The 24,582-nt window shown below is 38.5% G+C and overlaps 1 protein-coding gene across 4 annotated transcripts in view; it reads left to right on the forward strand.

Annotated features, from left to right (window-relative positions):
* The window catches only part of CDC42BPA (CDC42 binding protein kinase alpha), a gene marked incomplete at its 3' end in the record, with an annotated part of 176,465 nt that overhangs the window by 66,291 nt on the left and 85,592 nt on the right, over positions 1-24,582 (forward strand). For all 4 annotated transcript variants that reach the window (XM_080616966.1, XM_080616967.1, XM_080616968.1 and 1 more), the window contains exons 4-5: positions 3,286-3,381; positions 7,773-7,921. In XM_080616966.1, coding sequence (XP_080473092.1) covers positions 3,286-3,381; positions 7,773-7,921 — 245 coding nt within the window. The remainder of the gene's footprint in view (positions 1-3,285; positions 3,382-7,772; positions 7,922-24,582) is intronic.

Below are 24,582 nucleotides of genomic sequence, written 5' to 3' on the forward strand. Positions count from 1 at the left end.
TACAAAGAGGTATTTCTCTCCAAGACAGATGCCATTCCTGCCAGTTTGATTTATATCAGTGAAAAAGAAAAGACTAGAAATCAAGTTCCACTTTATTTTTAAATGTACCCTTTTAAAGTCAGTTAAAAAACTATTTCTTTCCATTAAAATACAGTTATAAATAGGTTTGAAAGATTTTTCTCTAGGTATTAAAAATACCCTTCCCATGGGTCCAGCTGAGTTTCTGAAAGCCTGAACTGTTAGGCTAAAAAAATTACAGCTATGTTTTTCCATGTATTTGTAACCCATGGGTGTACAGTGGAAAGAGAACCACTTGGAGGGAAAATGCATTGTGAAGCATGACCTTCAACAATTGTAACCTGTGGGTTTTAAGCATTGGTGAACACATCTCACTTGTTACTGCTGCTGAGGAAAATGACCCATTTTGGCTCTGTTAGCAATGTACTGCACCAACACTGAAATACACAGGAAAATCATACAGACCAGAAATCCAAGGCAAGCATATAGGTAGACCGCGGCAGAAATACTTGTTCGTATATCCCTGTATCAGGTTCGGGAAGCAGGAGTCATTTGTAAAAGCAGAAAGGGAGTTTGTACTCAAAGAGCATTGAGGGTGCTAGATTAAGGTTGGTGAGTGCAAGCTCTGTGAGTAACAAGATGCAAAAACTTTGTTAAACTAAATGATAAAGGATGCGAGGTCAGTGTTCTCTTTATATTATAAAAAGCGTAAGTTTTCCACGTACTTGCCACTGTTGAAAACTCAGAGATGTAGGAACATTACTGATACAAAGAGTACCTGCAAGTGTGTGACAGCTTCTGTTACACTCCCAAACCTGTTACCCTGAGTGTTGACAATCACTTGGAGCTACATATGTGCCATGGTGGTGCCAGATGAGGCTCAGGAGAGACCAAGACAAGTAATTATGCAGCATGGAAGCAGTCAGCACTCCCGGAAGGTGCTAACTCTGAGCTGTAGTGACATGAGCACCAAACAGCTAAGCGGCCCAAATTCTTTGGTGGTTTAGGGCCGTGATAACAGTATAGATACCACCATCGCACTGAGCGGATCAGATGTCCTCTGCCAACTGTCAAGAGGAGTGTGCCTAGGGAAGGTGGAGTGTAATGTTGAAATAATAAAAGGCACAGAAAAAAGGCTTCATTTAAACAAAACAAACCTGAATTAAGCTGTTACAGTAATGATAAGAACCACTGCTATTGTGTTTTTTATTTTTTAATTTCTTTTCCCCATGAATTACTGTAAAGCCCCGTAATCACTTAGACTCTTTGGCTGTTACTGCCTCAGCTGTGATCTGCTGTGGTAATAGCTGTTGATGTCAGTTCTAGGCATACTGCCTGGAGGTGGATGTCTCGAGTGCTCAAGGAATGCATTGTCTTTTGTTAAATCATGGCAAACCCAAGTGAAATTCTATAAATTCTCTAGTAACTAATCCTGTGAATAGTGTCATAACAAATAGAGAAACTACATGTCATTCATCCTTATGAAAACAAGAATTCATAGTATCTGTCTCTGAAATATGTCAAGAGTTTACAAACAGGGAAGGAAAAAAAATTGGGCTGAGGCATAGAGGAGCTTTTTTTCCTTCTGAAGATGATCCTTTCTCCTTCTCCCACCCACAAGTCCGTTTGTGATTTAATAATCTTTGAGGTTATTTGTTTAAAGTATGTTTTGTTATTTTCTCAAATGCCGCTCATTGAATTCATGGTTCATCTTGTGTGTTGTGCTATGATTATAATATATCATCTCTCTTTTTGCTGGTCTGCATTATTCTTACTCACTGTATTCACCAAAACAAGGCTTCGTAGGGTTTATTTGCTTGGAGGAGGGAGTTTTCTGCTCTGGTTTTACTGCATGTGTTGCTGCTGAGCTCAGTCTAAACTGGTATTTTGTGTCTCATTCTTCACTCTCCAAATCTCAGAGCCAGCACGAACCATGTCAGAGTTCTGGTATTTGCCTATTGTTTTTAGAAATGAAATTGAAAAAGTGAAAAATAAAAAGCTTGGATTTAATTTAACTTTAGCTGTCTCCTAAGATGGAAGAGACAGAGCGTGGTGCAAATAGATGGAACATCTTTGTGAAGTAGCAGAGTGTGCTGGAAGAGATTATGCTCTATGTTTTTCTCTTTAACTCTCCATCTGCCTTCTAAATAGAACCCAGATAATTATTATTCTTTCTTTTACACTATCTTCTAGACCTTTCTCTGAACAAAAATTCATGTTGGATTTGCCATTTGGTGCCTGTTACCTTAATTTTATTTTCTTTTGATATTTGCTTCAGAACATTCATCATATTTTTTTGCTTTAATTTCTTTTTGGCTTCTCATTGTTTGGTCAGTTTCTTCTCTCATTCTGCAAAGCTGCTTTTGCTGAGGTTTTTTATGCATTTCTTGGGGCAGGTTGCTAGATGTCTATTAACTGCCTTGCTGCTTTCCAGTTAGTTACTTTCTTTGCATCTTCTTTTGTTTTCATACAAACCTGTGTTGTCTTCCTTCACTTAGGCATTCCTTAGCATTTCTTGGCAGTTTTGCGCCTCCTCTGTTCCACTTACAATGAAGGCACTTTTTGCCTCTTGTGTTTCTTTGCAGCGTATTGAGAGGAGGTCCTTGTAGGTGTCTTATCAACTGCTTCTGTCTGGGAAGAGCAGTATTCAATTCTGTCCTGCTTTTCCTGAGCAACAAGTGTGGAGAAAACCTCAACTCCTAAGTGATCATTGATTTGATGATCCAATAAAAAACGTGTTCTACATGGGAGTTATTGGCAGTTTCTTTCAAAAGTGAAATGCTTCTTTCTTACATGAAATTTCAAGTGTAAAACTATGCTAACAGCATGATGAGATAAAACAATGATATAACTCCAGATTTCTTTAGCTCCTATTGCAGTTACAATTATATAATGCTATTTTTGATTGTTTTCTCCAATCTTATATTGCTGTTCTGTCATTACTGATACTTGATATCAATATCTATGTGTACAAATAAGATAAGATTTTGACTTGGTATTTTTAGACCATGGGGATCAACACCTTATTTCTACCTTCACATGACTTAACAATATAGAGAAGTACAACTCTTTACATTTGAAGAGGGTGGACTTTCCTGATACCTAGTTTTTCATAGATTTTGGCATGTTTGGAGAGTGTAGTAAATGACTTTTTAGCTGAGAGTCAGATTTGACACCCCCCCCCCCCAAACATAATGTTAAAACATAGTAAACTTGCAAAATATGTTTGTTTTACTTAAAGCCTGTCTTTATTTTTCTCCCCTTCAGACAGCCTGCTTTCGAGAAGAGAGAGATGTGTTAGTGAATGGGGATAACCAGTGGATCACAACATTACATTATGCATTCCAGGATGAAAACTATTTAGTGAGTGTTGCTTTTATTTCTCTGTGGATGGAAGTACAGATTTTTACTTCTTGTTTGAGGCAGAAATATAGTTTATTTGTTAATTATGTGTTTTGCACTGTACAGACCAGGTGAGGATCTGTGATTTTGTGCATAGGGTTCTGAAGGGTGGAGAATGGTCATAAACCTTTGAAGTCTTGCTATAAATATCTCAGAAATGCAGGTTTTGCATTTGTGGATAAACCGTGGCCTATCTGCATCTTCTTAAAATTCCTCACTCCAGTTTAATTTGGATTCATAAAAGTGAAAGTGCATTTAACTAAGATAAGTATTTTTATTTGACTTTAACTTTTGTGTTTAACATTGCACGTCACTATTTTACAAGTAGAAATAGAGAGTATACCTGTTTTAAAACAGCAGTCCATTTTGATTCGTCTTTGCTTTTTTTGAGGACATAAACCCGGTTAAGGTGTCATAAAGCAACAACAGCAACTTTCAGCATGGAATAATTCCACTAAATGTTCGTAAATAAGAGCTGGAAGATGTAAATATAGATTAAAGCATCTCTTAAATATGTTACTTAGTTTTCAAGTATTTTAAGAGACTTGCAAAAAGAAGCTACTACGAGGAAAAAGTGCCAGTTTTCCATGAAATGTTTCCAACTTCATACGTGTTTTGATTGTGATACAGTTTTGGTAATGTTTATGCCTGGAAAAATAAACAACCACACATAGATTTTACTTATTTGGGTTTTATTCCCCAATGCTTTCAATTTCTATATCATTAGTAAATTCTAAGGTTTTCTTAAAAGTCTGCTATGAAGTCGTAATCTTTTCTTCCCAGTATGCCCAATAAAATAAATGCTCTACGTGGAATTCTTGCAGCATGGCAGTGCTTTTTGCCATTATATTACTTCTGTCAGCTCAGACACTTGGAGATCCATGGATTTTGGTGGAGTTTATATAGAAACAGGGCTCTGCATCTGTGACTCTTAACTGTTGGCTTAAATACCTCTCAGCCAGCTTCATGTTTTGTTAATGTGGACAGTAAAAATAACCTCATGTCTTGTGTAATTCTGATCTTACTATTAACACTATTTCAAAGAAAATATTATATGTTCTTCAGCAATCTGCTAGAATTTGTTATAATCTTGCCAGTTTCCTTATTTTCACTAAGCACAGAGCAGCCTCTGTTCTTTATCTGTGATAGTCTGTGCACAGGAGCTAGTTTTGCAGCCTGCTGGGAAATATATCAGTAGTGCTGTTTTTCCATCATTTTAGTGTGACTGTATCACTAGTTCTGTGTGCGCTTTCTGTTAAAATTAGATATTACAGAAGTGGCCTTTAAAAGAAAATCTGAGCACTTTGAACAGTAGGTGTGGTTAAGCAGTGGATGTTGTTTACCTTGACTTCGTTATTGCCTCTGACACCTTCTGCCATAACACCCTCATAGACAAGCTGATAAAGCATATATTAGGTAAGGATCAGTGAGGTGGACTGAAAAGTGGCTGAACTGCTAGACCCAGGGGATTGTGATCAATGATACAATGTCCAGCTGGAGAAAGTCAGTGGTGGTGTACCCCCAGTACTGGGTCTGACATCTTCATTAATGACTTGGGCAGTGGGTTGGAGTGTACCCTCAGCAGGTTTGCACATAATAAAAACCAGGGAGAAGTGACTGATAGCTCCCCCCCACCCCCGGCATCCCTATAGGCCCCCTTCAGACGCTGGAAGGCTGCTATGAGGTCTCCACGCAGCCTTCTCTTCTCCAGGCTGAACAGCCCCAACTTTCTCAGCCTGTCTTCATGCAGGAGGTGCTCCAGCCCCGTGATCATCCTTGTGGCCTCCTCTGGACTTGTTCCAACAGTTCCATGTCCTTTTTATGTTGAGGACACCAGAACTGCACACAATACTGCAAGTGAGGTCTCACGAGAGCAGAGTAGAGGGGCAGAATCACCTCCTTCGACCTGCTGGTCATGCTCCTTTTGATGCAGACCACGTTGGCTTTCCGGGCCACAAGCGCATGTTGCTGGCTCATCAGCCTGTTCTAGCTCACCCTACTTGAGCAGATGAGGTTGGAGAAGATGATCTCAAGAGGCATTTTCCAACTTAAGCAAGCCTGTGATTTACAATTAAATGCCCATGTTAAACTATTAACTAGTACTTACTAGAATGTAGAGGCCTTAGATCTTTTTCTTTCTTTTGGAAGGATGGTGCTGTTGTACAGTAATATTTTGAGAAGTATTTAAGACTTGAATAGGTCTGGATGATTGTTTTCATTTAGAAAGTATTTCTAAAGCTTTAAAATAAACCCAATCACCAAACCCAGCCTGTTTTTCTTTAAATGGCATGGATGTTTGGATGGGTTGCTATGCATTGACTGAATTGTGTAATAACAATATGGTTGTTAAACTTTGCTTTGAGTCATATGCATGTATTTAACTTCAAGTGCATGGCTCAGTATTGTGAGTTACAGTTTAAGTGTTGGCCTATTTGAGGAGTTGAACGTTTCCTTGTCATTAGGCTACTGTGTTGCTCTTGTAGAATGGAAGGAGCAGAGTCTTGTGGTTTTAGAGCAAAATTCTATTAGTTTGATATATCCAGTATCAGAGTTGTACTGGTTTTAAAAACACTGAAGAATGAGTGCAGAGATCCCGCATCAGTAATGAGAGTCTTGAAGTTTTTCCAATATACTTACAAAGCAATAAGCTAAGCTCCTGCAGATTTATATATGGTGTATCAGTTAATAATCGTTATATTGAGTGCCAGAGGCTTTATGTAGTTTCTAAAGCTCTGAAACATGAGAAGTTAATAGTGTAGCTCCTGTTCCAGAGGGAGCATAGAAGCACCGCTGAGTAGAAGATACTTGTCTTGTATAAGACTTGTGAGCATAATTTCAGAAGTTTACTATTCATGTCACAAAGCAACAGATGAAAATTTGATTATCAGCACATTTAAATGTTGTGGAACTACATTTTGTACTTTCTTCGTGCACTTGGAATTAGTGAGGATGCCCAGGTTTTTCTCCAGCAAATTGTTGAATTGTTTGTTCATCACCTTTATCATTATGGAAAGTATAAGGGAAAAAAAGCAGAGGTGAGATTTCTGCTTGACCCACATCTTACAGCTGGTAGAATCTTGCAGAATTTTTTCCATCTATTTTAATTTCTTTTCCTGAAGATGGGAAGGACTTAAGTAAATGAGGAGAAGTAAATACAAAAAGTCTCTTAAAGTTGCTTTACCAAAATGGTAAAGAATCAAATTGGGATATACATTTATTGCATCTTTGATATTTTTTGTTACTTGTCATTCATTGTACACTACTGCTAAGAGTCACTGCTTCAGATGTGGATATATGCTGCCTTCCTGGAAGCAGAGCTTGGAGCTCTACGCAAAAGTTTTCAGGTCCTATATATTGTAGTAGGAAGTTATTCTAATTAGTCTGTCCAAAGTGATGTTTGAAAGTAATGTCATAGCAATGGGTAATAAATGAGATTGCTTATAATTAGTTTGTTAGTTATAATTAGTTCAGTTCTTTTTTCTTTACCCCATTTGCCCTTCCAGTTGCTGTTCTACAATTAAAACAACCGAAACTAAGCTCAAAAGAGTTTCACACTTTTCTTTCCCTGGTCATTTTGACCATGTCTCTACAGAAAGTGGCATTTCTTTTTGTCATAATACAGGAAAATGGAGATGAGTTCTGATCTCTTTAAAGCCTTTGCACCTGATTCAGTGGCAAGCAGGGTTTATGTTTCATTAATAAGTCAGAAATAAAACATATTTTTCTCCATCATATCAATTAGAGAAGGTGACACCTTCCATTGTAGGTTGGCAATGTCAACAGTATCTGGAATTGGACTGTGAGCCACTGGAACGTTCTCAATCTTTGCCTTCATCTAGTAGTATAAAAAATTTACACTTCAAAATAATCAGTTTAATGGGAAAAGAAGATGGTAGGAAAATAGGGAATGGGAAGCCTGGAACATTAGGGCCCTTAAATGAGATCCCAGCTTAACACAATTGGTTTCATTTTTATAGGTCTGTGCTTTAATCTTTTACTCCTTTTGCAATTCTGTCAGAATGTATTGCTTTTATAAGGGAATCCAGAGTATCTAAATATTCTTTGTTTGATGATGGGACAGTGGGTGAAGCGGATACAATTTTGTCACAAGGTTTACTGTATTTGGAGAGGTATAAATATGAAACATATTCAAGTAGGTTAAATACTGAATTGAGGCTGAGCCAGCTACTGTTTTCAGAACAATTAAGCATCTTTGGTTAGCTTTCTTTAATGACCATAATAATTTTTACAATAAATTAATTTTTATGCTTTAATTAGAGTGAAAAAGTAAAAACTGTTTTGTATCTCCTCCTCCCCTTCCTCTTTGTTTTCTTATAATTGTCACTCCATAGTACCTGGTTATGGATTACTATGTTGGAGGAGACCTGCTTACGTTGCTCAGCAAGTTTGAGGACAGACTACCTGAAGACATGGCTCGTTTTTATTTGGCTGAAATGGTGATAGCTATTGATTCCGTTCATCAGTTGCATTACGTTCATAGGTAAGTAATTTGAGCTCCAAATTCCTGTTGGAGTTATGAGATGTTACTTGATGGAGTGAATGTTAAAGAGTTTAAGCTAGTAACAAGTATTTGCTGTAATAATAAGCACGATAGAACTGACCTGCCTATATCTTGTGGATATTGAGAACTGTTGCTAACCTTGTATCAGGTGGTCAAAGACATGAATGAGTATCCAGATACATCTGATGAATCTTGCACATGGGTGTGCTTCAAAGTTAATGATCCATAATTTATAACAGTTAACCTGGAAACCTGTCTGTGAAACATGATCAACATTGAACAGGTTTATTGAAAGGTCAGATTCTGTGTCTTAATTTGTTCAGTCTATATGGAAGTTGAAAATAGACCCATGTGTGGTCTGCTCTGGATTTTTTTCACCATTTTCTTTTGGATTTGATGAAGTCATCTTTAAAATGAAGTGAGGGTGTTTTGCTAAGTAAATGGAAATACTTAAATTGTGGTACTTTATACCGCAGTATCTGAAAAAATACATATCTATTCTGTTCAAAGAAAAATATTAAGTCAATTGTGTCTGGCTTTTTTGAAGGCCATGATTGTTTGTTTGTTTTGTTTTTTTTTTCCACAAACCTAGTGTCCACTTTTCTTCATTGTGTCATTCTCTACTGAATTCCCTGGTAGTCTTGTGTGCAGAGGAAAAGATTACCTTACAAGAGGCAGAATTTTCAAGTGCTCTCAATAGATGTACTTTGCTCTGACAGAAATCAGGAGGAAATCTCCCAGCTGTTTAAGCTGAATCCTGATGTTGGTATCATGAACTGGTTTAATATGTCCATTCATTATTAGCATCTATACTGGCCATTCCTTCTTGTACTGTGCCCACTTGGCTGCTTCCTTCCCGAAAAGGGTGTTGGATTTTTTTTTGTCCAAAAGGTGTGCTGTGATTTGTTTTGGTTTGTTACTGGGTTGTGTTTTGTTTCCTTTGAGATTGTGGTTTTTCATGGAAGAGCTGTTGCTATGAGTGCTTCAAGTGGGGTGGTGCTAAGCTGCAAATTGCTCTTCCGGAATATTTTGAAGTGTTTTTGAAGAATTGTGTCTACCTGCCCCAAAAGAGCTCTCTGTGATAACGCTTTGTGGAAAAACCCAAGCAGAGTGTTGCTTGAATTTCTAAGACTTCAGCTGTGTAATTTCTGAGAAACTCCTTGTTTGCTTAGGACCTGATGTGAAAGGCTTTTGTATTCAGTTCAGTTGGGATCTAACTTTCAAAATGGACTTGTGTTGAGGTGATATCTCCTGTTACCAGGCAGAGAGCACTTCAGGTACTACATAAACTGCTGTATTTTACCCAGTGAGTCTGCATATAGGGTAGTAACTCTTCCTAGAAGAACAGATGCCCACTTGTTCCTCCAAACAGATCAAAATCTGTGTAATCCAGCACTGCTAGCATGTGATACACAGCAGATGTCATGTCTGCATCCTCAAATAGTTAGTGTCCCCAAGAGGAAATAGGTGGTGCAAAATTTTGGGTGAAAATGAAGTGACATTGCAGTTCAAAATATCGTACTAATTATTATGCTTCCATGTTCCTATGAATGTTAAAAAGCCCCTATACGTTCCCAGGTCCTTTGTTGATAGATTTGTGGCTTTACCAGTGAGGTTCCAATGTTGATAAAGCTCTAAATGCTACTTTGGCATTTTATCATAAGCAGTTCTCCAATACAATGCCGTTTATAAGGGGGTGTTTTGCAAAGATTGAAACTGAAAAGAGTGTATGTTAAATGGTCAGCCTTTGACATAAGACCCCGTTCCACTGTTAGGTTTATTAGGATGCTTGCAACTGGTACAGCAAAAGAATGGAAAAGAAAAACATAGTCTAAATGCCACTAATGCACTTTTCCTGTATATATAACCATGGTGGCCGCATCCTTTCTGGGAGTGTGTTGTACACAGTGGAGAACACAGGAGGAGAGATGGATACTAAGAGATGGATAATGTAACAGCTGTAGTAGTGACATTTCAGATGAGTAGCCAGTACGTGTCAGGATTTGGTCAGAGTTCTGGATAGTGAACTAAAAACATGCTTTAGGTATGTTGTGCTCAAGGGGCTTTTTTCATACAAGGAGATAGCAGATTTTTTGGTTTGGTTTCTTTTTAGTGCCCCAGTTCTTTCACAGTAGACTTTCACATTAACCATACAAAGTGTTGTATTTTGTCAATAATTTGCTTTTTCTCAGAATGGTTTTGTACCTTCAGAAATTGGTATTTCTATTCTAAGTGTGTCATTCCTCTTGCTCTCTTCTATCACTGACCACTTTTTTTGTTGTCAGTTAGTTTTGATTGGGACTGGTACTGATTGCAGTTGTAGTTCGTGTGCAGACCACTGCCATGTCAAATGCAAGTCACTTTAGGAAAGAAGAAGTATATTGGCCAAGGCTGCGAAACATCAAATACAAGCAACTTCAGCGTGTGTTAAACGAAATTGCTATGGCTGTGTTTCAGGTTTAGGAGTTCCAAATTTGAATGCCATTTCTTCAGTAGCATTGTGGGGCTACAGGATGAATTTATAGTGGGAAGTAGAACTGTGCAGAGAAATTGTTTTTGAAGCTGTATGCTGAACCTCCTGAATTGAAGCAAGAGAGAAGTTGCTAGCTGAAAATAACATCAGGACTACTGGGTTTAGGATTAATTTTTCCCCTGGTTTTAATCCACTTTTATAGTAGAAATAAATGCAATGTAATATTTTGAGATAACATCAATCAGAACATTAAACTTTAACTGTTCAGTTCTTATCAATTAATTTCTGTGAATATGATGTGTTTTATCTGACAAATTATGGCTCAGAATGTTTATAAAATGGCATTTTCTTTAACGTGTATTTTAGCTTTTGCTGTTGTTATAAATGCACCAGCACTGGCATTACCAAATGACATTGGCACCTCCAAGACTGGCTTTAGAAAGAGAACTTCATCTATGTTAAGCAGATGTGCAGCAGTTCAGAATGAGGAAGAAAATACAGCTGTACATCTCACAAATGCATTACTTCCTTGGGAGTCTCATAAAGCTTTCACTTATTCTTTCAGCTTAAATCTGTACTAATGAAGTGCTCCTTACTTGTAGGCCAAGGTTAAATATTGTCTTGTGCCAGTTTTTTGCAAACTGTAGTATCATACAGGGTAAGGCTTTACATTTATTAGGAATTAACATCAATCTGTGTTTTCGTTTTATGGATTTGTAGCAACCTGGCTTTGGTTTGGATTTGGTTTTTTTCTCCTAACAAAAGCCTATACATACATTAACATTAATTTCAGTTTCAAGGTTGTATTGTTACTTAATTCCTTATGGCATATGTTGAAAGCTTATATTTGCATGCATTATCAAATATCCTGGTGTGGACTAGAGGAGAGCTCTTATAGGCTTAAGCTGGGTACCTGCACTTTATTATGTGTGTTGCCGTGCCTCAAACAGGTAAAATTTGGTTTGCCTACATGGAGATTAACTACTTAATTATCTTACTGGTGAGCCAGGTTTTTTCTCCATTTTATGTGAGGTGGAAATTGAGGTTTGAAATGCTTGGTTTTGTCTAAATCCTTGTAAGTAAAAAGATCTCAGCAGGTCTGGTTGCCACTGGAAGAAATGTCCCCTGAGACTGCAGAAGAAGCACCTGCCCCCGCCACCCCCTGCTCGTACTGGGCATGGGCACAGTGAGTGTGCCGGGGTGGCATTGCGCATTGTGTCTCTGCTGCTGCCTTTTGTGCTGGCTTCTGAGGCAGCCTGTGCATTAGTAAGGCTGCAGCTAAGTCTGTCTCTGCCCTAAATTTAATTTGAGACATTCCAGTTTTTTGAATAGTGCAGAATTATAAGTGTTAATGTGCTTAAGTCATTTTCATCTTGACTTTCTTTCCTCCGTCTATTTGTTCTGAGCAGGGCTGCACAGTGCTTCAGTGCAGAGTGAATTTGCAGTGTCCAGGATTTAGGCTCATGGTCCTCCAGACCACTGCAAAAATATTCATTTAAAATAAGTTTCATATATTGGCGCACACCCACTTTAAACATAAAATGTAAAATTCTATTGAATGGTAAAACAATCCTCACTTACCTTCTTACTAAGAAAATATTTTGGAAGGATTATGAAACACCTATGTTAATTATTATTTTTGTTGGTTAAGTTTATGGGAGGATACTTAAGGCTACAGGGCAAGCTCTCAAGTTACCTACATTTCAGATGTTGTCTTTTGCATGTGAAAAGATAGGCATGCAAAGCAGAAACACACCTACTGACAGAAGGTATGCAAGATGACTGTTGGCTTGAACGCTGTGCTTCTGGGTTTCTAGCTGCCGCTGTCTTTTAGTCTGAAGGGTGTTAGCATTCTACACCACCAGATGTATTTTTTTCTTTCGCTTTTCTATTTCCACTTCCTTCATCGACTTCTGAAATTGAAGTTGGGCTTCACTGGAACATTTGAGCTCTTAAAATGTAGAGCAGCAGAATTCTCTGTGGAAGTGACATCCTTTCTGAGAAATATTGAACATAAGGGAATAAATCTGTTAGAGGGATAAAAGACTTGTCTATTCCCTGTCAAGCCAACCTCTTTGCTTGTAAGAAGAAGGTACCATTTGTCCTCAGTAAAAATCATCTTAGGGACAGCCCTGAAATATTTACTGCAGTTAGCAGGCAGCTGAAATCCATGATTCTTTGTAGGATCCGTTTCACTTTCAACTATAAGTTTCAGTGCCAACGTATCCATTTTTGACTTGCTGAATAAGTGGTTTTCTGTCTTCTGGGTGTATCCCATCTTTCCTGATCATTAATTTGCTTAAGTGGAAAATTTGGGGGTGGAAGGCCCATCTAGGGAGTTAGCTCCGTTGCGCGGTATGTCTGAGTTGAGTTGGCACAAGGATGAGCCAAGTGCTCTGGCCTTTGGTAAAGTGAACTGTAATTGTGGGTTTGAAAGAAAGCAACAACGTACTTTAAATGTTTACCAAACTTTGCAACAGACATAATGTCGAACACACACATGAGGATGTCCTCACAAAGTGCTGAGAATGAAGGAAACAGGGCTAGAAAAATAAGGAAAAATAACATCAGATTATTTTGATAGTCTACTGAAAATGTATTGGTTTGACATGTTGCATGGTTTAGTTTTACATGGAAAACTGTGGGACAGAAAGTTATTTTAGTGAGTATTTGGTGAGTGCTTCTTTACGAGGTATTCCTTTACAGAGGTAGAAGAGCTCTGTGAGCTCAGGCTCTGTTTCCTCTCCATTTTTCCAGTGAGGAGAGACTGGAACAAAGGTCATCTTTCCAGACCCTGGGCTTTCATTTTGCCCTGTGAAGCCTGTGTGTTACAAATGCTGGCAGATGCTCCCATAGTACCCCCTTAGGGCTGCATCTGACCTGCAGTGAGGATTCTATGAGGTTAATGCTATTTGATTACAATTTGTTGTAGGATTTTGAAAGGAGCCTGCAATGACCTAGAAGTATTTTAAAATGGAAGACCCATATATGCTTGGAATAGCAAGAGCTAGTGGATCACAGCGGCTGGGCTATCATGTAGAAGGCAGATGGTTTCTTTTTCTAGGCAGTATTGTGTCTAGTGGGGTTGTTAATTTAAGTGGAAGCTGTGCAATGGGTGACTGAGCTAGCATAGACCTATACACTGTGTTATTCAAGCAGAAGGAATTCAGAAACCCTAACTCCAGCGCCTTAAACCATAGTAGCCTTGAGTAGTCCTTTCAGCAGAGGTGCTTTTACAAATGTATCTTTCGGCCTTTTTTCTCCCATTGTTCCTCTCTCCTAAAGCCACAAGCTCCAAACATCCCTTCTGCCCTGCTGAAGCAAAGGTTGGTGGGGCTGTGCAGTGAACTGAACAAGGACAACAGTCCAAGTTAAAAGTAACTTTACATTTTAACTAACCTGGGTCAATTTCCTAGTCTGATTGAGAAGAATAGGATTACAGAATGGTTTGGGCTGGAAGGGACCTCAGAGATGATCCAGTTCAGCCTTCCTACCACTGGTAGGGAGCACCTTCAACTAGACCAGGTTGCTCAAAGTCACCTCCAACCCGGCCTTGAACACTGCCAGGGATGGGGCAGTCATGGCTTTCCTGAGCAACCTGTGCCAGGGCCTCACCACCCAAATAGATTTAACGTGGTCTTTCTACCACATTCATCATATTCTGCCTGTTTTTTCCCCTACATCCATTGAGTGATGCCTGAGATACCTGCTTATTTATTCAACTCTTAAAGAAAAAGGGATACCAGATGCAGATGGGGTTATAGATGGGTAACTAAAATGTAGTTAGCCACAATACCCTCAGGAATAAACTCTTCCCTTTCCTGTCAGATACCTACCTCCTAAGGAAGGAAATTCTTGATTCTTGTCAATTGAGGAAGGCCACCAAGACAAGGAGTGCACCCTCTGTTCTTTCTGGTGAGTCCCCAGCAGTCCATCAGCTGGGACAATTACACAGTTATGAGAAGACTCCTAGGAAAAGGAAGAATGTGTAGATGGAGAGCTTTTTTCTGCATATGATTGGTTTTTATGTTATGATGGGTATATCTTCCATGTGCAGTTGTTTGAAAAGCAGATGGATGTGAGCACTCTGTCAGATGGTATGTAATCCTGTTTAAGTAGGAACTGCATATGGTTGTCATGAAACAGAAGTATGTAAACCCTCCTAAAAGTGAAAATGAGAGAGGCAGACAAGAAATGAAGTTTGATTGGAAAGGGTCCTTTATAGCCTTGTGCCTTAATGGGAAAATTCTTAATGCCAGAAGTTTTATATAAAAACCCCTTGCTCTTGCCTTCCAAGTAATAATGTTTATAGCAAGGCTCAGTGGATGCTAAATGTGATGGAATTTTCCAAGAGACATAAAGATTCATTTGACTTCAGTGGTGTTCGCAGGAAAAAAGAAGTCCATGTTAGAACTGTCATGGCTCTGATGTGAGATCTCTATAAGTGTCATATGAACTTGGAGAAGCTTTCAGAATCTAGGAACTTATTTTGAAGAGAAACCATTCCCATTTGCAAGCTGTTTTTTATGTGAGTCAAGCTATAATTTTACACTCATTCTTTTCTGATTATTTCAGACCTGGAAATATTTTCTCCAACCGCTCTCTTTGATACCCAAAATCAACATGAGGAAAGTAGGACAAAAACATTTTCCTGTTTCTGAGATCTCAGTCCTGGAAACTGTGGTTCTGAGAGTGTAACTACCTCATTGTTTGGTGGATAAGCATAGAGTTGGTAATTAACCCTTGCAGTCAGTTTGTACTCCTTGGGAAAGTTCAGGGTTGATGCAGGCAGAAATAAGGATGAAAGTTTTGTGATGGGGTTGTCATTTTCTCAATTTTTTTGTTACATTAGATGGAGGCTGAACTGCCTCATGTTCAGTAGTCTGCAGGCTTTCCATATTTTTATCTCTTTGGGAACACGATATTTATTTCATACCTACCTCCTTTCATAGTGTCTTTAGATTTTCGGTTATTAATACACTGTGTGTTTCTCAGGTTCCTCCTCAGAATGCCTTTATTTTATCAATTATTATGGACCCTTTGCTGCTTTCTTTTTATTGGAAATACAATTGGTTTTGCATTGTTAGATGAGATCAGCGGTACAGGACAAATATGTTACGGTCTTCTGCATTTGAGTCTTATGTAGATCTGTCATTGTCTAAATAAGCAATAATAACCTGGCTTTATCGTTTGATATTCTTGTGGTGGTAGTATAAAACTGTAACAATGAGATGCTTGAATACATTATAATAACTGTTTTAAACTGTTGCCTTTTACCTAGTTCCTTGCTAGAGCATTCTTCTCGGTGAGTATTTGATGGATTAGGAGTGAGAATGTCTTTGCTATCTGAACTTCCAAATCTGACAAGTAGAAATTTGATGTTTGAATCTCTGAATTAAATTGCTGTTGCCCCAACCACTAAAAGGAATACTTCTTTTTTCTGCATGGTAAATGAAGATATGCTTGCAAGATATCTTAGTTATATAAGATATCAGTGCAAGAATCTGATTCTAGAAAGGGCAGTTAAGCAAGTATCACTGCAAATAACCTTTGTCTCCATTGAAGCTGTTCTGGGGTAAGCATTTACCTGTTACACTTCCAGAAGAGCTGTTTGTATTGTTAGAAGAGCCTACCTCATGTTCCTTTTTAACATCAGCAAAATATTACTAGGTTTTAACTTCTTACATGAGAAAAAAATAGGTCACTTAACATCCTGCAAATTAAAATACTGCTTACAAAGCAGATGCTTACGTAAGGTCATGCTTGGTTCAGTTATGGAAGGCTTTGTGGTTGGGGTCAGGGAAGCAAGACCTTGTGAAGCTTTATCTGAAAAGTTGTATTAAAATCTTATTGACTCAGGTGCTGTGATGTTTATGCTGTTCAGCTTTTCTTTATTAGCTATTGGGGGTCAGCCTTTAGCAACTCCTTGTGCAGCAGGAAGCAATGATATTGCTGCCACTGTAACTCAGTCATTTTTAATCAGATACAGGGTGTAAAGTCCAGGAAAAGGGCATTAGAAAGGTACAAAAGAGAAAATTCTGGCCAGAAGAGAATGCAAATGGAAGGAAGGGCTAAAATCTGATCTGGTATAACAGTAGCAAAGTTCTGTCTTCCTTGCATAGGATATTTGAACTTTTAGCACAGAAAGGAATTTACTTTTTCTGCAAGTTCAGCTCTTCCAGGGTTCTGCTTAAGTTTTAAGAGCTGAAAATTCAAGCCTTAAGTTCCTATCTGAGATTTAAAATATGTATTTAATTTATTTTTAAGCAAATGTGCCTTGTAGAATCATAGAACTGTTTGGGCTAGAAGGGACTAGATGATCTAGTTCCAACCCTCTGCCACAGGCAGGGACACCACGTGCTTTATGTTAACAGAAAAAAGTGTGTTACGTATGCAGCTTGAGTACAAAGACTTCTCTCTGTCCCTTATTCTTAGCAAGTGTAGTTGTAGTGTGTTTGAGCAGATGCACTCTTTATTTTTTCTTACTCTTTTTAAAGTTCTGAGATGTTTTTCTGCCAAGCTACTGCAGGTACTGCTGCTACTGGGGGGCATTTAGACCAAATGTATTTCCTCCTTTATAGCCTCTGGCTATGGTTCCTCAGTCTGCTGCTGCCACTAGTTTGAGGCAGATGTTCCAGTGCTTATTGTATCTGGATCATGCTTGACAATATGGTTTGTTTGTTTTCTAACAACAATGAAAGCAAAAACCACCTATCAAACTTCTGATGTCCCATGTCTGTTGTTGCATGGTATAGTAGCGCAACTGTAGACATACACTTCAAACTTGGTCCAGCGTATTCCCATGTGTTTCCTTGGTTTCTGGTTGGAATCAAGATTTGATCACAGGTTGAACCTACCCAAACACATTCTGAATGGTTTATGTGATGGGATGATACATTTTTTATTCTTCACTTCTGTTTTGTAAGAATTAGGGCATTGTTTTCATATTTTCCTTCAAATTCTTATTTTGTTTGTGTGATTTAAACATAAGGGCCAATCTATTAAATAGAGCTATTGTTTTATATGAAGAATTGCTTAAAAAACCTATAGAATACTCCTGTGTTAAAAGCATGAAAGTGCAGTTTTGATCTCTAGCACAGTGATCTTCTAGAAAGAACATACTCTTACAATCTTCCTCAGATGCCAAAGGTAGCACAGACTAATGCTAATTTTACATACGAATATTTTGGTATGCTGTATTTATACAAGCACACTTCATTTTTAATATACTTGTATATGCTGCAGTGTTTTTGCTTAGCAAAAGATAACTTGTTACCAGAACTACTTCCATACTGACTAGTCTGGTACACCAGAATCTTTCTGAAGTCTGCAGCTGTATGCTAATGGGTGAAGGGCTATCGTAGTGATTGAGAAGAGGTAACTTTATTACAGGGTGCCACACAGCCTACACAGTGATAAGCAGAATCTGCAGGAGCTTTACAAAAACCAGAAAAGCAAGAGCTCAGAATTGTCTGATAGTGATTCTTGAGACGTAAGTAGATATGGTGAGCTGGGCATCCCCTTGAGGTGGATGGGAGTTTCACACCCTGTGTCTGGGATCAGAAGGTAGCTGATCGTAGCCTCATTATTGTATGAAGAAAGTGGCATACAGGTGTATTGAAAAATAAACACTGTGTAATTTCATATGGTGGATATGTTTTCATTTTTATAGCAGCATAATAGAGCTATGGAGTTTCAGTCCTGGTTAATTTTGTCTCTGACTTCATAGGTGTAGTAACAGCCATGCTATAGCTGAGAGTAAGTGGAACTTTTAGGTTATTAGTAGTTCTGGAAAGGCTGATAGGTTTTGGGACTGCAATAAATAAGGCAAGATAAGAAATCCACATATGTTCTAATTCAGAGATTGGTTTTGATCATGGGAAAGTGTTGCAAAATAGAAGAATTGGAAAGATAATATTTCTTTATTTACGTGTGAATCTAGCTCTGAAGGGTTTAGTAGTGATGAAAAAGAACTAAATTTCTGTACCATAATGACTATTTGGTTTTGGTTTATTTTGTACTATTGGAGCTACAGTTATGTTTTGGCAGATGTTGGCTGATTGAAGCTTCTTATGTATAAATTAAAATTGAAGGGATTTCTTTTACAGATCACAGTTTTTAGTGTTTTATGCCAGGCTTGGTTGTGGCTATTCTAAAAGCTGTTCTTCACTCTTACGGTTGTCAGACAACTTTAAGCTTTCAGAAACTTTAATGACAAGGACTGTAAATGATAGTCCAGATTACATTTTAGGCAGAAATGTATTCTAGCTGCGGTTTCTCTCTGCTAGAATATTTCTACCAATAAAACCAAGAGCCATGCTTCCATCACACTGAAAGGGTACAGGTTTAATAAAAGTATTTGGTGTACCCAGTTCCTTCTGTCATTTAAAGTTGATAAGCTCTTAGTGTATAGGTGAAATGTCTGCTGTTACACTCAGTAGGCAAATATTTATAGTTAGATTTAATCCAGTTTCTGTTGTTATAGTCTTCAGTTTAGCTGTTTCTGTAGGTCTGATATTCCAGTGTTCCCTGCTGTTCCTGCTGCTTTCCAGCTTTGTGGTGTCTACAAATTTTTTTAATATGCATTTATTTTTGTGCCCAGGTTAATAACTAAAATGTTAAATCTTTCAAAACTAACCCTGGAGGATTACCACTAATGATCTTCCTGTGATTTTTATTTCCTCTGTCAGCACTACCTGTTGTCTTCTCTCTTTTAGTCAGTTCCTTCCCAACACCTTTACTAGTACTGACATTTGTTCTTTCAGTGGCACTCTTCATGTGGAAAAAAGACCCTCAAAACATTTTCATGTGGGAATTTGTCTCTATTCCTAATACTGTGGCAAAAGTTAGCTGATCCTCATGAATTGTGCGTGAACAGGAATTCACATTTTGCTCCCAGAGTGATTGCTTTTGAGGGCAAGATGCTTAGGAAGAGTTGTGAATGATACATTCAGATGCCACCTGGACGTGTTCCTGTGTAACCTGCTCAAGGTGCCCCTGCCTTGAAAGGGGTTGGACTGGATGATCTCCAGAGGTCCCTTGCAACCATAATGATTCTGTGCAAAGATGCAGCATTTCTGTGCTGTGGTGTCTGACTCGGAACTACATCTTTGTATCCCTTCTCACAGATAATTCCAATTAAGGAAAACTGATAAACAATGATGTCTGACCTTAACTTGCCAAAGGTAAATTGCAGAATATGTCATCAACAATTTGCCAGCTTCATTAGAAACACAGACGTGCAAGGAAGCTGCCCAGTTTCCCTGGGGAGATAGGAGTGCTATTAGCCCATCATGCTTGTTCTGTCATTTTCCTGCTTTTCCTATGAATATGCCAACACCCCAGATTTCTGTCCCATAATTTTGGAATGAGTTAGCAACTTACCTACTTTGCCCGTATCTACATGAATGCAAACTAGCATGCTGATTTCCCTACTTATCTTAGGAATGTGTTGCCATAATTCTTCTATGTTGCTGCCTGCCAAAACTGTGTCTGCCTCAATGTATTTCTTCCTCCTAGTTTCCATGAACTGAATGTATGTATCATTCATTGTCTTGATGAAACTAACATGAAACCTCCAACATGCTGAAACATTTTGGAGGATATCATGTTGAAACCCCAGATTTTCCACTTTAACTTTGAGTGTATGTCTTCCTGTTGCAGATACTGATTTCTGTGGCTTAGAAAGTGGTGTATAACATTTTGGCTGGGCTTGTGCAATTCTGATCGATAAGCATTTCACAAACATATTTTGTCTCTGTTACTACTACCCAATTGCCTAGTCCAGATCAGTGCAATTTAAAATGTGCATAGAATTTTATTAGCAGCATAAAAAAATCTTCTGATACCTCTGTTTTATATATATAGAGAGGGATGAAATAATAGAGATGTTCTGAAAAATCAGGTAATTCCTGTTGCCACATGAAAACAGAGTATTTTGAACTGGGATTGAAACTTCTTTTCTTGTATCCTGTTAGAAATTTTGACACAGTCCTGATGGAGTGCTTGGGTTCTGTTATGACTGAAATTCTCTCTAACTTGGTCTGCTTGAACAAAGTGCAGCAATTACTGAAGACCAAATGTACATGTAAGGTAAAAGTGCAGCTCATGTGTGGAATACATGCATGCTTGTGTGGGATTCATACTGCAGGCTTCTACATCATTTGTATTTTATGGTCATGAGAATTCTCGGCTGAAAGCATCTGATGGTGTGATGCTAGTTTGTACAACATTCAGATAGTGTCAGTAATAGTCTTACTGAGATTTGTAATTATATTTGCATAATATATGAAGCAGAAAAATTCTGAATACCTTATCTGTTGTGTGCTACTTCACTGGAGTTCAGAGCTGGTCCCTTCAGTCAGCTTTATTAGGGAGCTTGAAAGGTGACCAGAGGCACATAACAGGAAACTAGAAAAGTGGGTCTAATTAAGAAAAAGTTATAAAAACCATGTCTTTAAGCAGATTGCTCAATTACTTGCCCAGTCTGATCTTGCAGGCCAACTGATTCGCTTGGTGCCAGAGCAGAGGATTTCACAGAGTTGAATTTAACCTCAGCAGATGCAAGTTTCAGGAGAGTGGCAGAGGCTTTTTTGTGACCTTCTAGTCTAATTGATCTTTTTGAACCATGATTTCATATCAGTATACATTTCTGACATTGAAATCTCAAAACTAATGTTTTGTTTGACTTCTTACATTACAGAAATGTTAGGCAGTACTGTCCCACTGTTTGTACATTCCCATAGTTTGTACATTCCTCAGCTCCAGAGCCGTTAGAAGAAAGAAAATAATTTCTGCTGACATCTAAAGGGATGTCTTTATTTATTAAAGGAACTGAATTTTGAGTTGTCTGTTTATCAGCTGGGCAGGGTGCTGGGCCATCCTCTTTAAACTGTGCTTTTGCCAAGAAAGGTTGAACCAGATGATCCTTGAGGTCTCTTCCAGCCTGGGATTCTGTGATTCTGATCTGCTTAGATCTCAAGTTGAGTACTAAAAATTCAATATTTAAACTGTGTCCAGGGTTTGCTGGTGTTTCAAAGCAGAGCAGGCATTCTTCTTTGAATCTGTGAATAAAAATAGTGTTAGACATGTAGGTGACTTTGCTTCCTATCTTAGAATACTTTGGTGATGGTGTTAATGTCAAGAGCTGTGGAAAAACTTTTCCATTTGTTAAACTAAACGCCCCGCTAGAAGTTCTTTGGCTCCTGGTTGGAGCTGAGGCACAGACACCTATTAGCAATGTTCTGCACTTTTGAGGAAAATTGAATAAAATTTGTACTTCTTTTTAAGTCTGACTTCTCCTGAAGCAGATCAGATACAGCACATGTCCAGCGAAAGTTTTTGGTTAACTCTGCTTGTACATGACATTAATAATTCATTATAGATGTAAGTGGTCAGCTTGCTAGTTTAAGTTCCAAACTGCTGTTACGTGCTGTGAAAAATTGGGTTTTTAATCTGGTTTCCTGAGAGAGGAAAGCAATGCTTGAGCCTCAGCTGCACAATAATGATTGATACAGACATTAATCAAGTCACATGAGTTTGAATATCAACTCTGTAAAAACAAATGTGAAAACTAGCTAAAACTGCTCCTTATGAGAGTTCCAAAATGCACCTTCTGTAGCATTACATATAGTCAAGGACTTACTGTCAGCCTTCCTGTTAGCCATTAGGTACAGAGTAGACAACTAATTCGACTTAAACAGGCAAGCAACAATGAGATTAACTGTAAATTAAGTGACTGAAAATAGCAACTTTGATCCTCCAAGTGACCAGCTATTTAAATGGAGGAGGATTCTAGATAGAAAACAAGCACTGGAGCAAGGAACACAAGAAGGGGAGGAAGACATGAGTGACTTCTGAGGGCTGGAGGTTTTCTGGTACTTTTGAATATTCCTGAATAACTGTTTGTTTAAAGATAGTATTCTCTGACTTTCTTTTAAAATGTGAATTCAACTCCAGCTTTCAGTCAGTAGCTGCAATTCTTTATTTAAATGTCTTTAATACAGCACTTGTAATTTTAGCATGTGAAATCCATCATACCTTAATCTCCAATTAAAAAAATAGGCAGTGCTATGAAGTGCATAGTTTCCTACTATACGTTTTCTCATTGTAACTTCTCACAGTGAATTCTGTTGTATTCTGTCATAGGATCTAAAAATGACAGTGCTTGAATCACCTTCCATAGTTTTCACTGAGATGCAGGCTTCTGGTTCACTGGGGTTCTTCAGGTGACTTGACTCCTACCTGAGACACAGTCTGACTCTTGTTACCTTCCCCTTCAGCTGTATGCACAGGGCGCTGCTTCTCAGCATTTTGAATACTCAGAATTCTCTCTGACCAACTCCTTCCTTCTGCAGTGAATTACTTTTGTGTGAACATTGAATGTGAGAAAGCACAATAGAAGAAATATTAGTAAAATGGGCTGTTACTGAAATAATCAACAGCCAGGCTAGGAGTTTAAAGCATATCCTCACATGGTCACATCCTTCTGTTCAGTGTTTTCTGCCCTTTCCGTTCTGCTTTGTGTGTGTTTGTGCTGCACAGCAAAGAAGGGTCAAGGACCTGGTCTTTCTGAGGAGAAAAAAAATCTCCAGACTGTATCCCATTTTGCTTGGAATCCCGTGGTCAGGTGAAGGATTGTAGCCTCGGTCTCTTACAAAAGTCTCGCCCAGATCCTCTGTAGTCTGCAAAGTAGGCAGAGTAGAAGAACCCATGAGTGTAAGGAGTTAAAATCCAAAGCCACTTTATATAGGCCAAAGATCTGCTGCTTTGAATGTAATTTTAGTGTCCAAAAGGAAAGCACCCACTGTCTCAAATTAGCAAAATAAGAGAAGGGGAGAAAAAAAATCAAGAAGTAGTAGAACTGTTTTTCAGATGGGCACAGGAGCTACTGGGGAGTCTTCTAACCTACCTGCAGTCCCCTGACATAGTCAGAAAGAACCCTGTATACATTTTCACACTGAAGTAGCTTAACACAACTGAAAATGTATTGCCAAATAGTGATGTAAAATGTGTCTTGCTTTACCTGTCAGGGTAGGACTTGTGACTCAGAAGACTCATTACCAGTTTCTCTCGCATTCAGGTTGAGTGAAGGCTGGTTGTGCCAGGCACAGCTGCTTGCAGTGTGGTAGGTCTTTCAGCAGGCAAGTGCTGCCTTCTGAGGCAGGATTCTGAACCTGAGCAACTAGGCACAATGTTCACTTTCACCCTTGAAAGGTTTTGGAGTCCTGAGTGGTATAGTAAAATGTTCCTTCACTTGCGTTTTCCTCATGGATTTAGAGCTGTTGATGTCCCTCTTTAGCTCCTTCCACTGGTGGGTTCTCCCCCCCTATGAGCTGTTCTCCCTGTGTAGGGGACTTGGTTGAGAGTTGTGTGAGAGGGTTGTGATATGATTTTTCATGTGGCTATGGAATAGCACACGGGAAAGGGGACAGTCCTCTGCTGCTGGTTTCTTTCCAGTGTAAAGCCTTCAAATGTATACTCCCGTAAGGCACACATTCGTTTTCATGCTGCCTCCAGCAAGGCTTTGATTCTGCCTATATCACCATCGATCAGGTTGGTGGTTGACATGGAATGAATAATAACCTGAAATAATCTAAATTTCAAGTGAAATGCAATTTAGCTGTGCTTTCACACATGCTCTTACTCTTTTCCTCTGTACCTAAAAGTCAGTCACTTTGCATTTTTTGCATTTAATGGCGTTATCTTCTGCTGTGTTTTAACAGCGTGTAAAGAGTTCCTTCAACACAGTGATTCATGAATGCATTTTAATTTTTGCATAAATAATCAAAAGACAACAAATATGATGCCATATTTGCAGTACAGGAAAGAACATGGTCAAGCTGGGGAGAAGCAAAAGAGGTGATCCTAAATTTAGTTTTATTATTTCAGGAGTAGTAGATTCTTTTCTCTCCCTTGTTCAACTTTTTACTGACTAAGAAGGAATCTTCTTTAGTAGTAGCATTTAACCTATATACTGTTAGTTTAGGGTGCAGTTAAGTAGAAGACGTGGAAAAGCCACGCTTTTGTCTGTAGTTCTTCAGTAGCCTCCCCCCACCTTTTTCTGGAAGGGGGTCAATATTCTTAATGTGGCCTTCCATTAAAAAAAGAGGAATAACAAGTATCTGTGTAACTGCTGACTAACCTTCACTGGATGAAGGGGGAAAAG

This window comes from Psittacula echo (genome assembly GCF_963264785.1).
Source record: "Psittacula echo genome assembly, chromosome: 4".
Taxonomy (NCBI): domain Eukaryota; kingdom Metazoa; phylum Chordata; class Aves; order Psittaciformes; family Psittacidae; genus Psittacula; species Psittacula echo.